The sequence below is a fragment of the Stylophora pistillata genome, chromosome 13 (genome assembly GCF_964205215.1).
Source record: "Stylophora pistillata chromosome 13, jaStyPist1.2, whole genome shotgun sequence".
In the NCBI taxonomy this organism is placed as follows: domain Eukaryota; kingdom Metazoa; phylum Cnidaria; class Anthozoa; order Scleractinia; family Pocilloporidae; genus Stylophora; species Stylophora pistillata.
In genome coordinates this window covers 18,556,087-18,573,028 of record NC_142531.1, presented here as the reverse complement: position 1 = coordinate 18,573,028, position 16,942 = coordinate 18,556,087, and the positions used below count along the sequence as shown (strand labels likewise).

The 16,942-nt window shown below is 38.7% G+C and overlaps 1 protein-coding gene across 1 annotated transcript; it reads right to left on the bottom strand.

Moving 5' to 3' along the window:
• Nucleotides 1-34: 34 nt before the first annotated feature.
• Nucleotides 35-16,328, bottom strand: LOC111333034 (vacuolar protein sorting-associated protein 4B). Its single transcript, XM_022938554.2, has 14 exons — nucleotides 15,517-16,328; nucleotides 14,031-14,043; nucleotides 11,641-11,770; nucleotides 10,499-10,595; nucleotides 9,615-9,654; nucleotides 8,815-8,951; nucleotides 7,774-7,824; nucleotides 6,495-6,597; nucleotides 4,471-4,519; nucleotides 3,498-3,593; nucleotides 2,398-2,528; nucleotides 1,181-1,371; nucleotides 616-692; nucleotides 35-416 (listed from the first exon to the last, which is right to left on the bottom strand). The coding sequence occupies exons 1-14, from the start codon at nucleotides 15,539-15,541 to the stop codon at nucleotides 291-293; spliced, it is 1,266 nt and encodes a 421-aa protein (XP_022794289.2). The 5' UTR covers nucleotides 15,542-16,328; the 3' UTR covers nucleotides 35-290.
• Nucleotides 16,329-16,942: the final 614 nt, after the last annotated feature.

Here is a 16,942-nt window from a genome sequence, read left to right as displayed (position 1 = left end):
GGAAAGATGCCAAGGAACCAAAAAGAACTCAAAATAAAAACAAGCAAACTTAATTATTGATGAAAAATGTGAGTGATCAGACAATTTTGGTTTAGTTCTGTATTTTTTTTTCCAGACGGAGGTTTTCCACACAAATCACAGAGCAAAGGGAGGCAACCCAATCGGCAATCTCTTACGACTTTCGATGTTCATTCGAAAACTGACGTTAACTAGGCGTTAGATTTAGTTGCACACTTTGTTCATTGCAGTACTAGTTTAAGATTTTCCTGTAACGCGGTCAACTAGCGGGTTTAACCCCTCTGTCCAAGATTTATGGTAAACTGTTCAAATTTTTCCAGGTCTTCTTCGGCTACTGTGCTTGTATTGTGCGATAAAACTTTCAAGAAATCATCAAGTCTCACATGACGAGGTTGAATCTACAAGGGTGTAATGGAGAAAGCACCTTCAATAATAAATCTTAAGACAAAGGATTATAAACGCATTCTCAGTAACGCTTTCAACATGCCTTTAAGTTACAAAAGGAATTACTTTCAACTAAAGTAATCGTTATTTATTCTGTAAGTAACCTCTGACATCGTGCATTTTCCTGACTGAAAATAGTTCCAGCCAACATACTTTTTGAGAAGGAAGATCCCTCATGGATGAATGTATGACGCCGTCTTCGAGTTCAGAGCACGGTACGTAAAACAGATCTGAGAGGAAGAGAGGTGTCAACTACAAGCCACGTAAGATTACAAATAAATTACAAATCGATGTAATCAAATGGCAGCACTAGGTTTGAATTCACAACTTGTGGTTTAGGGCCACCTTCATGCCTTCCATGTTTCCACTTGTTTCATGTTTTAGCAACATAGTTAGAGTGCTATTCGACTGAGGGCCGTAAAGCCAGAATCAAAGTAATCGCAACAGCCAATCAGACGACAGGGAAATGTCATGAGCAGCCAATGAGGACTCAGAGTGAAAACGCGCAAACTGGCTGAAACGCGGGAAAACGTGGGTGACCAAGTCGTGATTGGTTTTAATTTTGAATCTGATTGGTTGAGAAAATGGTTCCAGTTTTTTTGGACCAATGTTTTCCATTCTTCTCATTAGCAGTAGCAGTTTTGTTTACTTTGGTTTTGGCCTTTAGGTACTCAATCCAAAAGGACTCTACCTCTAGATACCATCTCCAGCATTTTACCTTTGTTCATCTTCCAGCGAGTGGTGTTTTCAAGATCACGTAATGGCTCAAACATGGCATCCGAGGTGCAGTTTGACAAATCACTGCCCGAGAAGCCCCCAGTCCTGTCACCAAGTAGGTACCAATCCTCCGCAGTGAGCGATGATGGAGTGGCTCCCAAGTGTATCTTCATTAGCGCGATACGTGCATCTCTGTGGTTAAAAAAAGATATTGCTGACTTTTGGAAATTGAAATTGAAATTTAATTCATCAAAAATTATTAGGAGGTGTAAAATGTTTGTAGACAAATAGAGGGAAACACATTTCTCAGATCATTCTTTAAATCACACATCAGTTACTATTGCAAGTAACCTCGTCCAAGGACTCATGAATAAAGGGGGTAAGTTTCTAAAGAAACTGTGGTGCTGCGTCGGTGGGGGTAACAAGGTAATTTGGTAATATCAACCACGTTGAAATTGTAAATTGGCCACCGTAAAGGGTTAAAAAGCTGACGTTTCGAGCGTTTGCCCTTCATCATTCGCTCTGACGAAGGGCCAACTCGTCCAGGAGCGGTTTGAGAGTCACAAATAATAAAACAGGGAAATATGAGTTCCGTAAATTCGACAAAGTTTACTTAACAATTTTTATCAATATAGGTTGTTCCATAAAGTCACATCGATGGATTTCCGATCCACAAACATAAGAAAATACGTTCTATTCCTGTTTTGTTCGGGACACGAGCGTTTTGTTTTAGAATTGGGATGCCTTAAGGTTTCGCTTTCGAGCTTTTGGTTCTTCGCTTTCGAACGAGTTCAGGGTAATTCGTTCTCGACCTCGTGGTTCTTTGCTTTCGACCGAGTTCCGGGTTCACTTCGTTCTCAAACTCGTGGTTCTTCACTTTCGAGCGAGTTCGGGGTACTTCGTTATAGACCTCGTGGTTCTTCATTTTCGAACGAGTTCGGGGTACTTCGTTATAGACCTCGTGGTTCTTCATTTTCGAGCGAGTTCGGGGTACTTCGTTATAGACCTCGTGGTTCTTCATTTTCGAGCGAGTTCGGGGTACTTCGTTATAGACCTTTTAGTTCTTCATTTTCGACTGAGTTAAGTTACAGGTACTTCATTCTCGACCTCGTGGTTCATCGCTTTCAAGTTTGAGTACTTCATTCTTTCTAATTAAGGTCGCCTCTTTCTTCGGTCTTTACTTTGGAGTGCTTCGTTTTAAAATAACTCGAGACTTACTTATCTGGTAATGAAATGTATATTCTTCTCTGAAATCTTCTAAGGAAGGCGGGGTCTAGTTCCCAAGGACAATTGGTCGCACATAGCAAGAAGAAGTGATTTATTGACGCCGGGACGTCAGCCTCTTCCATCTAAGATAGAAAAAAGAAAAAAAAATCCGAAAGAAGAATTAAATATAGCCGAAAACATGGGGCGTGCGTATATATGGAATTTCTCTTCGAATGTTCAACCTCGATCTCACGAGAGAGTGAAGCGAACGAGTGAGATATCGAGTTGAACACGAGAAGAGAAATTCCATAGCTACAAGTAACCATGCGTTACTCTCTTTATTGGATAAACACCACAGGCATTTATTGAGAAGAAAAGTCGACAGAGTAGTGCGAAAGGCGACTGACGTTCTGCAGCTGATTAGCGATGTCAAAGACACCTAAAAGGGGACTGTTATTCTACATGTGTGCAATCACGGCTTTTTTCAGGGCTGGAAATTCTTGTAAAACACCGCACTTTAATTATATAATTAATTATAACTTAAAACAATTTACATTACATGATAGCCGTTGGAACAATTTTCAATTGAATGTGAAAGGTAATCCAGGATTGCTTTGATTTTGTATCACTTCGCTCGGTGATTGGTCTGAAAACTTGTGCCACTCTCTCAACCGATCAGATGATAAACTAAAACCAACCGTGACATCGTTACCCGCGTTTTCCCGCGCTTCAGGCAGTTTCCTTGTTTTTATTTTGAGTTCTCACAAACTCATTCTGAGATTGTCCCTGGCTTTGATTAGCAGGTGTGATTATCAGAGTTTTAATTTTGGAGCTATGACTCGAATTAGACTGTGTACTGCCACCCCCTTCCCTCAGAAGAGAGGGACACCCCGATTTCAATTAGGAGGGTGAGAGGGGTGGTTTTACCAACGCGAAATTGAAATGCGCCCTAAAACCAATCTTATAGCAGACCAACATCTTTGCTGTCAGCAACGAAACGACATGGAAAATTCAAACTTAGAACTGTGGTAGCTCAGTGAGCGATTTACGAAGAAAACATTATTCGATTAGTAATCTCAAGACGCGAAGATCAATTTATAAAATCTACCAACCTGTTTTAATAACTCAGTCTTAATTCTCCGAGTGTACTCTTCTTCCCGCGAACTTCTTTTTCTACAGATACTATCAATTTCGTCTATAAAAATGACCTAGAAGATACAAGAGAGTATAACAAGTGCTGAAAAAGGCTTTTGATATAAACCATCACAAGGACTGCATTGAACAGTTCTACTTTGATTTGAAAGGGAACAAATTAGTCAATAACCACGGTGTTAAAGATGCAGAATCGAAGTTTTGTTAAAGAAAAATCCGCGCTTGTGGACGTTTGACAAAGAGTAATATTTAGTTGCCGTAAGCATCCTTGATCAGTTTTTGCCAATGGAAACCTCGGTAGTATTTCCGTTTGGTGATTATAATTCAATGCCTTCGTTAAAAGGTCCTGGCAGGGAACACACTAGTTGCTAAGAGCAGAAATTGATATTGGGGAAGAAAATTTAAGGACGACTTCACGTATGCACTTTAAAGTACACCTAACCGTGAAATTTTGAAAGACTTAAAAACACACTGAGAGCCTGAAAACGTGGACGTATTTGTTTTATCAAGTTAAAAACTTCGCTAGAAACATAAAGGGTCAGTTATTCAAACATAGTTTAGCTGCTGTTTTCCAAAGCCGCTTCCTTAACAATTCTCAATTTAGCGCGACCTTTTATCTGAACACTTATTTTAATGAAAAGTGTCAAGAAGGCAAAAAGACAACAGTGAAAGGACAGTTATTTTATCAAATCAGCCCTCTTGTCAAGAGAGCCTGAGGCCTACTGATGGTGTAATATCTAACAACCGGCCGGTAATAAAAAATTGGTTCACCTCCATCTGTAGTTAAGAATAAGTCATAAAAGAAGCTTGGAAAATCTGAAAACTCTGAACTCCAAACAGTTGTTTAAATAGTATGAACAAGATCGCACAAATGTAGAGACCGTAAAGACCTCACACTGACTCGTGTGTTAATTAATCAAGCTATACACTCACTGATTGAACTTGTTGGCTCCTTGCATTTTGGAATAGCTCCTTGATAAGCCTTGTACGAAACCAGATAAAAAAGCAGACAATCAGCACGTCTATCACTCTATAAAGTTTTGTTTACAAATACTACTTGAGGACACCGCAACATTTAAAGTGCATATGACACGAATTTTTTTCTTTTGTTTCTTGTAGTTGGATATCTATAGAAAACGTTTTGAAGCTTTAAAAGCTTGAAAATGTAAAATGCATTTTTTTTGCTTTCAAAATACGCGCAATTTGCGCCGGAGACTGGGACCTAGTTTATCGCCGTAGAAGTTATTCATGACGTCACATTGTGTACCTTTGCCGCGAAGGTCTGTTGTCGCTAAGAGGATCATCTGCAGTACTTCGTAGTAGATAGATAGTGCACTGAAAGGCAAAGATGTCCAGTGATTCTAATGATTCCTTTGAGTCCGACTCTTCTGAAAGTTCCATTGGCTTCGAAGAATCTGGGTACACAATGTGACGTCACGTGCGATTTTGGCCGCGCGATGACCGGGACAAATTTGAAGGTAAATTGCGCGTATTTTGAAAGCAAAAAAATGTTTTTTTAATTTTTTTCCAGCACTTTTAAGGCTTCGAAACGTTTTCTATAGATATCCAACTACAAGAAACAAGAGAAAAAATTTCGTGGACCGGGCTCAAGCATCACCATCAGCAGTAATGTGTTAGGATTGTATCTTTTTTTTTTTTAAGTTTTCCTCTTGACCCTGGCTGTTCGAAGCGAGGATAACGCTATTCACTTACTACATCTTAATTCGGTAGATAGTGCAGTATGTTTCATCAATACGTATCCTCTGGATAGCGATTTATCCTTTGGATAGCGTTATCCATACTTTGAACAACTGGGCCCTGAAGGTTAACATCTTAGATTAGAGTTGCAGCCCTGAGCGAGTCACCTTTAGTATATGGCAAGGGTTTCAATAACAGCCGGTTACCGGCGGTCTACCGTCGCTTATAAGGCCTCTTACGACTCTCTGTTTAACCCATTAACTCCTTTGAGTGACCAAGACAGAATGTCTCCTTACCGTATCAATACAACATCAAACAGACAAGTAATGAGAATAAAGAAAAATATCAATGAGGGGATTATCGGTTAATCCAATACCATATTCTCCAAACTAACATCATAAGAATTGTACAGCAGGCAGTAAGGAGAATTACCTGAGAAGAGGTTCTCGTGTTTAAGTTTCGCCTTAGAGAGTTATTGGGACCCCTGGTTTTGGAACGAACAAAAGTTTCCCCTCATAAAACCTCTCTTCGCTTGGGAGTAAATGAGGATACAGAAAACTGTCTAAAATGCCGACAAGGAGGAAAAGAGATGCTCACTTCGTATTTTGGAAACCAGCGAAGACCAGTGAAAGCTGTGAGCAGGGAACCCAGTTGAAACTTTGAAAAGCCCCAAATATTTTAGCTACTTTTCGTTAGTGTCTTGACGTGACTCATGCTGAAAGGAAACGGAACCAACTGCCATGCGGGCTAACCATTAACCCTTTCGCTCCCAAGATTTCATTAGTAATTCTCATTACTATCTGCCATACAATTCTTATGATGTTAGATGGGAGAATTTGGTATTGGATCAACCAAACTCCCCTTATTGGGGAGCAGGGATGGCGTAGTGGTGAGGGCACTCGCCTCCCACCACTGTGGTCCGGGTTCGATTCCTGGACCTGGCGTCACATGTGGATTGAGTTTGTTGTTGGTTCTCGTCCTTGCTCCGAGGGTTTTTCTCCGGGTCCTCAGGTTTTCCTCCCTCCGCAAAAACCAACATTCCAAATTCCAATTCGATATGGAAACAGTGGTCAAGAAGAGCCACCCAGTGGAATGTCCATTGCTAAATTATTTATTATTATTATTATTATTATTGATATTTGTCTCTTTTCTTATTACTCGTCCGCTTGATATTGTATTAATATTGTAAGGAGAAATTCTGTCTTGGTCACTCATGGGAGTCTTTGAGTTGAGGAGAACTTTTTATCTTTTGTACATACTTTTCACTCTCTCCGACCCAACTGGATACAAGATCAGAACTGGACACACTATAAAATACAGAATTGATCTCTGAAGCCACAGCCTGCGCTAGTCTTGTTTTTCCTATTAAACAAAAAACAGAAGCAGTAATTTTCAGCTATGACAATAGAACAGTTTTCAATTGAGAAAACAAACCCAAAGTAATCACAACGAGCAATCAAAACAAAGGCTGACATCATCATAAACCATTGAGAACTCAAAGCGTGACTACAAGCAAACTTCTTGAAGTGCGGGAAAACGCGAATAACAAAGTCGCGATTGATGTTAGTTTTGCATCTGACCGGGAGGGGGAATGGCGCAAGTTTACTAAATAGCTAAAGACAAAAATGTTCTTCAAGCGCTCGGTTTTGCATATGGGGAGAGTGAAATCACTTTTGCGCCTCAGTGCGTATCTACAACTCTTCCTTTGGGGGAGGAGGCTGCGGAGTCTATGGGTGGGTTTACGGACCATCTCGTCAAACAGATTGGTTGAAATCTTTTCTCTCCTCTCGTGAAGTTTCGGTAGGGTAAGGCCAGCTGTTTCCAGTGCTACATTATATGACAGGTCAGGATAGATGATTCTGAGTGCCCTTCTTTGGATCCGTTCCAAACCTTCGCTGATGTAGTTTGGTAGAGAACGATGGAATACAGGACATGCGTATTCCAAGACAGGCCTAATACAGGTCACATAGAATTGCACAAGTTTGCTTGGTGCAACTCCGGATCTCTTGAGTTGTCTCAAAAAGTAGAGACGAGAGGAACATTTTCATTTGTTACTTTCTATTACAATGATTTGATACAAATCTTATAACTAATGCAACTTTAAATGTTCGCTACACTCAGGCTCTACTTGATCCGTTTAATTGCTGATTATTTTCGACTCTCAATTGAAAAATGCTCAAAACTTCGGATAAAGATCACGTAAACTAGGGTTATTCGCGTGGACTTTATTCACATTTTGTTTAACTTTTGTTTCCTTAGAACATATATTATTTTTGTCTATTACTGCCTAACGATGGACTATTAATGACATAGGTTAATGTTATCTTTTAACTCCCTAAATCTGATATTTAATCCTCCCCTTTAGCTGCTATACATTTCCTTGTAAATTAGTTACGAGAATTTGGTGTTACATCAATAAAACTTTTATCTGATAAGTTTGAGTATTCTCGTTACCTGTTTGCTGGACAATGTATGGATATTGTAGGGAGAAGCTACATGTTAATCATTTCTGGGAGTTAAAGGTTTAAACTGGAGTACCTGTTCCTGGTGGTCCATACAGCAGTATTCGCCGCCATGGCTGCCGACCTCCTGCAAAACGTCACAATTCAGAAATATCTAAATACCTCTAACAACGATTGAAACAATCAAGGTGACCGTGAATTGCTGTAAGTCATTTAACTCAACAAGAGCAATAAAACAGTTTTCAACAGAGCGGCTATGATTAGTTTGCTTTTACTTTATATTTCGCTCTGTGGTTGGTCGGTCCAGAAGAACTTTCGTCTCTCTCTGTCAACCTATCAGATTCAAAACTAAAACCAATTGTGATTGGGTCACTTGCGTTTTTCCCGCGTTTTAAGCAGTTTGCTTGTTTTTACTTGGAGTTCCAATTGGTTGATGACAATGTCAACCTTCACTCTAATTGCTATTGTAGTTACTTTAGTTTGGGTTTTTCGAAAACTCGATTGAAAACTGCTCTTTATTTCATATATCCTGAGAATTACACTGTGAAGCATTATCGTTGGCGTCTCTGATTGGACAAACAATGTATTTTGACGGTCGTTCGCTTCCAATCTTGAAAACAGTGTCGGTCAGTAAGGAAAAAATTTAAGTATGTACTATGAAATTAAAACAGCATTTAACGATTTTTCTTCACTTGTTGCAATGCATCAAAAAACTCACCCGTCCACTACGCTCACTCGTTCTCTCTCTCTTTTGTTTTTTGATGTGTCGCAACTCATGAATTAAAATCGTTCGTGGGCACTTTTCACGGAATAATCTCTATTTTCACATTATGTTTCAGTTTTAGGTCAATTATGCAATTCACTCTTAATCCCACAGGTATCAACGAACGCTTTTCATTCCTCTAATTTATTCGCGTTTTTCTCGTTGCCATGTTCCCACCAATGGCGTAGCTCCGCTTTCTGCATATAAAACCACATACAACCCACAATTCCACCATTCGCTCTGACGAAGGGCTAACGCTCGAAACGTCAGCTTTTTTATTCGCTACGGTGGCCAATTTACTATTTCAACTTAGTTGATATAACCAATTACCTATATATAAAAAGACGTTCTCACCTGTAAAAAAGTGCGGAAATTGTAGTGGTGTAACAATAGCTTCTTTCAATGCTTGCTTGGCATCGTTAAGGCCAATAACATCACTGAATTTAATAAGACCATGAGAAACAATTGTGTCTTGAATTGCAACTTTTCTCCTGAGAAAGATCGAAAAACAGTTATGGGTATCTCTTAAATAAACATAAAAGCTTACTTGTTTATCCCCAACTACAAGCGGGTTAGGATGAGTTTCACAAAGAGAGGGGCAGAGGTGGGGTGGGTTGGTATTCTATTGAAAGCAGGGTTCTACCAGAAGTTACATCCAGAAAGCCATATTTTGAGCCAATCATTTTTTAACTCCCGATGTGATTAATAAGAAACTTCTCCCTATAGTATCTATACATTGTCGAGCAAACAGGTAATGAGAATACTCAAACTTATCAGAGAGAGGTTGTTATCTTGATCTACAGGTACACCAAATTATTGTTGCTAATTTACAGTACAAGGAAATGAGTAACAGCTAAAGGGTAGAATTTTCAACGAGATCTCGGGAGTTAAAGAGTTATGAGCCATCAGAGCTGTCTTTTGAGTTTTTAGGGTTGTAAAACAAATAAAAGTAACATGGAAGTACAATTGGCCTGTTTCTCCTGACTAAATTAGGCTCATAATTTCAATGTATCAACAAAGTTAAAATGGTAAATTGGCCACCGTTACGATTATAAAAGCTGACGTTTCGAGCGTTAGCCCTCCGTCGGAGCGAATAGAGGAATTGTGGGTTGTGTGTGCTTTTAAAGGCAGAAAATGGAGCTAATTAGGCTCACCTTCTACAATCACTATTTTCACTTTTCACTGGATTCATTTCTAAAGGGTAAAAGAAATTAACATTTGATTTCATGTTGCTGTGGGTCTGTTCAGTAAAAGATCATAGATGACTTCAAAATGTGATAAGAAAAAAAGAGTGCCCTTCCTGTGACTTCAAAATGTGATAAGAAAAAGAGTGCCCTTCCTGTGACTTCAAAATGTGATAAGAAAAAGAGTGCCCTTCCTGTGACTTCAAAATGTGATAAGAAAAAGAGTGCCCTTCTTGTGACTTCAAAATGTGATAAGAAAAAAAGAGTGCCCTTACTGTGACTTCAAAATGTGATAAGAAAAGAGTGCCCTTCCTGTGACTTCAAAATGTGATAAGAAAAAAAAAGTGCCCTTCTTGTGGCATTGACGAAGAAACCTTTGCAAGGAGAAACTACTTCCTTTCACCATACATCGAGTAATAAAACTAGTGAGTTTGTAGGGGTCCCATACTTTCATAAGTTTACAAGGGATTCTTGCAGAACTTTACAGACATCCTAAACTGGGCATGATAAATAGATATTGATTTATCATGGTTTTGTATCCATGCAAAAAATATGAGAAATGCCTTTCACTGATTGACATCATTCTTCAAAGCCATCCATTCTCAAGAGATGAAACCAGGGGGTGAGAGCTTTCACAACCTACCACACTCAAACATTAGTATGCATATTCTCTATTATCTTCACTATACAGTTCCTTTGGCATTGGCAAGGAGAATATATTTTATCATCAACAGCCTCTTTGTCTGGTGATCATTCTTCTGTATTCTCCTGACCTTAAGGTTTGATTCAGCAATGATACTGTTAGGAGAAATTAGAGGCTGGTCACTCTTTGAAGTTAAAGGTTAAGGGGTTACCTGAGTCTGAAGTGTATCCATAGTCAAGCTGCCTCTTTTTCTTGTGAAGTGTCTCAAGATAACTTTCCAGTGATATAGAAATTTCCTCAAGGGCATTCTAGAGGTCAAAATGACAAGTAAGTTTTAAAAAGATCTTAATTGCAAGGTCACAGAAATATTTGAGCAATAAAACACAATTATCCAGGCTCTATAATGTTATAAAGCCACATGGGATGTTGGGAGAACACATCGAAAGTTTGTAAATCACCTTGTGAACAATGAAAACAAACAAGGAACACTCCCTTGTTCTTTTTTTTTAACTTCTCAGCTAGTATTACACTGTTTACTATTGCCCCTCATTTTACAAAGTGAATTTTATTTCAATTCAAAACAAGGAGCTTAGGCCTGTTCCACACATTCAATTAGTAAAACAGAGAAAAATAGTTAGCAGCTCAGTCGTGGAAGCAGAGCAAAACAAGGGGAAGATTGGGTAGGGTCATGTAGCTAGAGGTGATGTTATGTGACCTGACCCAAAACTCCCTCGTTATTTCACTCCTTGGCTAGTATCACATCATTTCCCATCCCACTTTGATTTACTAACGGAATGCCTTGAACAAGTGAAAAGAAACTCAAATGTAGTTTGTATGAGGGGGGTGAATAGGCTAATGGATTGACGGATTCTGAGAATTATTTTGCCCGGGTTTTGGATTTAGAGCAAAATTTTTACGGATTTGTAGATCCTGAAATTGCAACGGTTTGAGGTTTCGTCGATTTTTTAGGTTCGGATTTTGGATTTTGCTTGTGAGGAAGTTCGGATCGTGGATCTGAACGATCGTCAGAAATGCGTTTTTATCTGAGTATGTGTATTTTTTTGTCATGGACGAGACTCTCTGCATGTCACGCATCAGTAACGCACTGAGACGTCTGCTGTGTTTGCGCCCTTATCCATGACACTGTACCCCACCGATTGTGATTCGCTCGATGGGAAAGCCATTACGTAGCTAACACACAACAGCTCAAGGTGCGTTTTCCACCTTTTTATGAGACAAGTAGTGAACGGATTCAGATTTAACAATATTTTTTAACGGCTTGACAGATTTGGTTATCAAATCATAGCGGATCGGCAGATTTGCATACCCCTATTCACCCCCCTCTTGTATTACCAGTATAAGTGAGTCTTCCTCCATTGGTAAAAGCATCTGAATGCACTGCGATGTGTTCTTACAATCACTTATTAATGAATCAAGATTAACATGTCCCATTTTCTGACTTTCACAAACAGCTCCTTCTAACCTACAAGGAAGAAAAAAATTAAATAGTAAAATTTTATGAGCCCAATGTGTTATCTTGAGGATGTGCAGGTTTATTGGTCAGCTCTCTACACAAAGGGTCAAGAGGTTCCCAGTTAGATAATTGAATTGTGTTCTTGAGCAAGACATGGTACTTTCTTGATAGTACTTTCCAGTCATGTTACCAGGTACTCACTGATACTCCTGAGTAGAGAGAGAGAGAGACTGCGAGACCACAGTGCCAGGCCAAACCCCTCAAATGTAAATCCATCATTCTGACCTGTATATCACCAAAGCTTCCACCAAATGGGCTACTTGAATGAGTAAAGTGTAGACTTCACATTTGTGTTAACTTTACTGGACAGCCAATACTGGGCCTTGTTATTTAAATGAATAAAGGCTGATAGTTTCGAAAGAAACTGTTTGGGGCTGCGTCGGTGGGAGTAACGAAATAATTTGGATATATCAACAAAAGTTGAAATGGTAAATTGGCCACCGTAATGATTACAATAGTTTGTAATCATTACGGTGATAATTACAGTAATAATTGGCCACCGTAATGATTACATAGTTTGTAATCATTACGGTGGCCAATTTACCATTTCAACTTTTGTTGATATATCCAAATTATCTTGTTATTTAAACATACCTTTAATTACTGCTATGCGTACTCTGCTCCCAAAACCTATGTAAATTATAGATTACCCACAAGGGTTTACTTGAAGTACTTTACGTATGATGGACGATCCTCGCAGTAGATAGCGCTATTTGAGCAATAGCGAAATTCAGACCTGAAAAAAATCAGGCCTGTACGGGACTCGAACCACTGACCTCTGCGATACTAGTGCAGCGCTCTAACCAATTGAGCTAACAAGCCAACTGAGAGCAGGCCGTTAAGTTGATTCGTAATGAACCCGTGAAAGTGATAAATGAGATAGAATAAATATATGAAAATCATATATTTTGAACTGCGGTATTTGATACGTATGATGGACGATCCTCGCAGTAGATAGCGCTATTTGAGCAATAGCGAAATTCAGACCTGAAAAAAATCAGGCCTGTACGGGACTCGAACCACTGACCTCTGCGATACTAGTGCAGCGCTCTAACCAATTGAGCTAACAAGCCAACTGAGAGCAGGCCGTTAAGTTGATTCGTAATGAACCCGTGAAAGTGATAAATGAGATAGAATAAATATATGAAAATCATATATTTTGAACTGCGGTATTTGATACGTATGATGGACGATCCTCGCAGTAGATAGCGCTATTTGAGCAATAGCGAAATTCAGACCTGAAAAAAATCAGGCCTGTACGGGACTCGAACCACTGACCTCTGCGATACTAGTGCAGCGCTCTAACCAATTGAGCTAACAAGCCAACTGAGAGCAGGCCGTTAAGTTGATTCGTAATGAACCCGTGAAAGTGATAAATGAGATAGAATAAATATATGAAAATCATATATTTATTCTATCGCTCATATATTTATTCTATTGCTCATATATTCTATTGCTCATATATTCTATTGCTCATATATTCTATTGCTCATATATTCTATTGCTCATATATTCTATTGCTCATATATTTATTCTATTCGCTCATATATTTATTCTATTGCTCAAATAGCGCTATCTACTGCGAGGATCGTCCATCATACGTATCAAATACCGCAGTTCAAAATATATGATTTTCATATATTTATTCTATCTCATTTATCACTTTCACGGGTTCATTACGAATCAACTTAACGGCCTGCTCTCAGTTGGCTTGTTAGCTCAATTGGTTAGAGCGCTGCACTAGTATCGCAGAGGTCAGTGGTTCGAGTCCCGTACAGGCCTGATTTTTTTCAGGTCTGAATTTCGCTATTGCTCAAATAGCGCTATCTACTGCGAGGATCGTCCATCATACGTATCAAATACCGCAGTTCAAAATATATGATTTTCATATATTTATTCTATCTCATTTATCACTTTCACGGGTTCATTACAAATCAACTTAACGGCCTGCTCTCAGTTGGCTTGTTAGCTCAATTGGTTAGAGCGCTGCACTAGTATCGCAGAGGTCAGTGGTTCGAGTCCCGTACAGGCCTGATTTTTTTCAGGTCTGAATTTCGCTATTGCTCAAATAGCGCTATCTACTGCGAGGATCGTCCATCATACGTATCAAATACCGCAGTTCAAAATATATGATTTTCATATATTTATTCTATCTCATTGAAGTACTTTGTTAAAAACAATTTAACACTACATGTAAAATGTTACATACCATGCCACAGCATCTGTGAATTAGAAAAGAAAATGACGAAAAAAAGTATCATGTTGAAAAGGACTGACAACAAAATCCCAATGTGATATTTAAATTGGTCATAATTAACAATTACTTTCACCTTTTAATCAGAGCAACCATGAAGCTTGTAAGTCATAGTTTAAAACATAACTATTAAGAAGATACATTAAAAAATTATGCACTTCCGCTTGGCTAAAAACAAGTGCATTTTTCATGTAACACCAGTCCAAAGTTGTAACATGAGTGCAAATTACAAATAGCATGCATGCTGTCAAAATTTCGTCTGTCTTGACTTTATTTGATGTAAATAACCACTTTTGCATTTTTCAAAGACTACAAATTGCACTCACCCTACAAGCTTGTGTAATTTTGTTGTCTTCAAAAGGTTTATTTGTGCTTACTAACACCAGATTGTGCAAGGAATCATGTCATTACCTATACTTAATCTGAACAACCATCACTGAAGCTTTTAAGTCATAGTTAAAGCTATAACAGCTCATTAAATAATGTATTGAATACATTTACATTGGGTTCATAACTTACCTAATATATTTTCAAATCTTAGCAGAAAGCCGCATGGTCGTATTATTAACCTTGTTTAATGGGTCAACGTAGCCTCCAAAAAAACTAAGTGAGCTCAGTAGAAGAGCTTCTTTTGTCCAATCAAGTATAATTTAAGCCAATACGCGCGAAACTATTTATTTAATAGTTTACATTTATGAACTCAACACGCGCAATTATTTATTTAAATATTTTAAATATTTTAAACTTTTTACGTTTGCCACCTTCGTACGGTATAAAATTTTATTTGAAATTTGAAAAAATATCACACCTTTGTATGGCTAAGGGCGTGTGCCAAACCCAGCGTAATACATGCGTATGCTAATACCATCAATTTATGAATGTCATTTAACTGGGTAGAACTGACTTAGCATTTTCAATAGTTACTATTTAAACCACGCTCTTACTTGCTATAGGGACTCTGTTTCCTAATAGTCAAGTTTGGGTCGCCGTTTAGGCTGATGATTTACTTTTCAGTAACACACACTCACAGAGATGAACCTGTTCTGTTTTGGTCTAATAGACTATGAGAACCACAACATAATGACTTAGGGAGACATTAAGTTTAAAAAAAGGTATAGCAGAAACTGAATACGAAGAAATTTCGAAGGAAAAATTTTCAATCGAAGCTAACTCTAGAGAGAAACCCTACTGATTCTGGACATATGAAGTCGAGTTCTAATAGCCAGCTGATAAATGACACCATTAACGAAACAAACCTTTCTTCTCTTATTTCGATTAGGAGTGAAATTATCGGTTTCCATAACTCGAAACTCTGCCAGTTCATTGATTCCAAATTTATTATCACTTACCGAAACTTTGCCATCACCACACACCATTTTTGAGACCAAAGCAGTTATTTCTTAACCAGATAACTCCTTTTTATAACGACGAAACCTCCTACCTGCATAAATGTCCAATTTACTCATATTGTCAATGCAATATTCAAGACATCGTGAGTTTTTCGCTTGGTCCCCTCTAAATACCCAAGATGGCGGGTAAGCTCGTTCCCAGGGCACTCTCTCGATATTGGATAACAGTCACAGGTTGGGTCCATAGTTTCTGGTTACCTTCGGTAAGGAAGTTCTTTGGAATCGCTGCCAAAATTTGACTAAACTTGGTTTCACAAGAGACTGAAGAGTCTTTAACTCACCAAAGCTAAAAGATTTGTTAAAGCTGCTTTGTTTAACATATATGTTCTAAAAAATTGTTTTCCTCAAAGAAGTTGCTTAGACCAATGTTTGGTCACTTAAAGTTTAGCGAAATGAACATAAAAGTTAATCATCACTTGAATCCCTCATAAAATTCAGTTTTTCAGTTTTCTGTGGCTAAAATGCAGTTTCACCTGGTTGAACTTAACAGCGTTGCTGGTGTGAATGTGGCTTTAGCTGGGGCATTTCCAGTCGTAGTACATTTGAGCCACTGGTGCACAGGCCTCATAATGTTGGGTGTAAAATATCGTTAAAAATTGGGTGGATAATATATTCATAGTCTCCGATAGCCATCATGTTGAAGGAACAGTTATGTTTGTTGCAGAAAACGACTCCTAACTAGTAGTGTTTCCTTTCGTATCAGGTATGTTATCTAAAATCCTATAAAGCTTAGCGTCTCAGCTTTGGAGTCACCGATCGCAAGGATCGCTTTCAATTTATAATTGTGGAAAGAAAACTATATGGTTTCTAGAGCATAATTCTCCTTTAAACAACCCCCCCCCCAAAAAAAAAAAAAAAAAACTTTTTTTCTCCTAACTAACTTCATAAGAATTGTATGGCAGACACTAAGGAGAATCACTACAAAGGCATAGCCGGGGGAGGGGTTCCTGGGGTGCCCGTGACCCCCCCCCCCACTTGGTAGGCCTTCTTTTGAGCAAACAACCTTCCGTTTTATTGAGATGATTTGGTATCACCGGATGTCGTTGACGTTGAACTTGTCCGTTGGCGTCGCAAATGGTCAAAAGTGGCTGGCAAATCAAGTCTTCCAAATAGTGCTTCGGCCACACTTAGAGAATGTGACCCTATTTTCTTTCCCAACATAAATGTCCTACTTTTCACTTTACCTATTACTTCAACGGAGTGCGAAAGGTCAATTAGCACTTTTAAACGCCTGAAGACGTACTTTAGAAGTACAATGACTACAAAGAGACAGTCAGGTCTGGCGATGATGAACATCCACTATGGCAGAGCAATTGACATTGATGAGATCATCAACAGTTTTTCCACTCGTCATCCATGCCGCCTTGTACTAAAAGATATTTTGACAGATAAGCAGTGAGAATAGAATAGAGTTTTTTCGTGGAACTTAAGTGCTGACTAGAAGCTATTTTGTAGGCT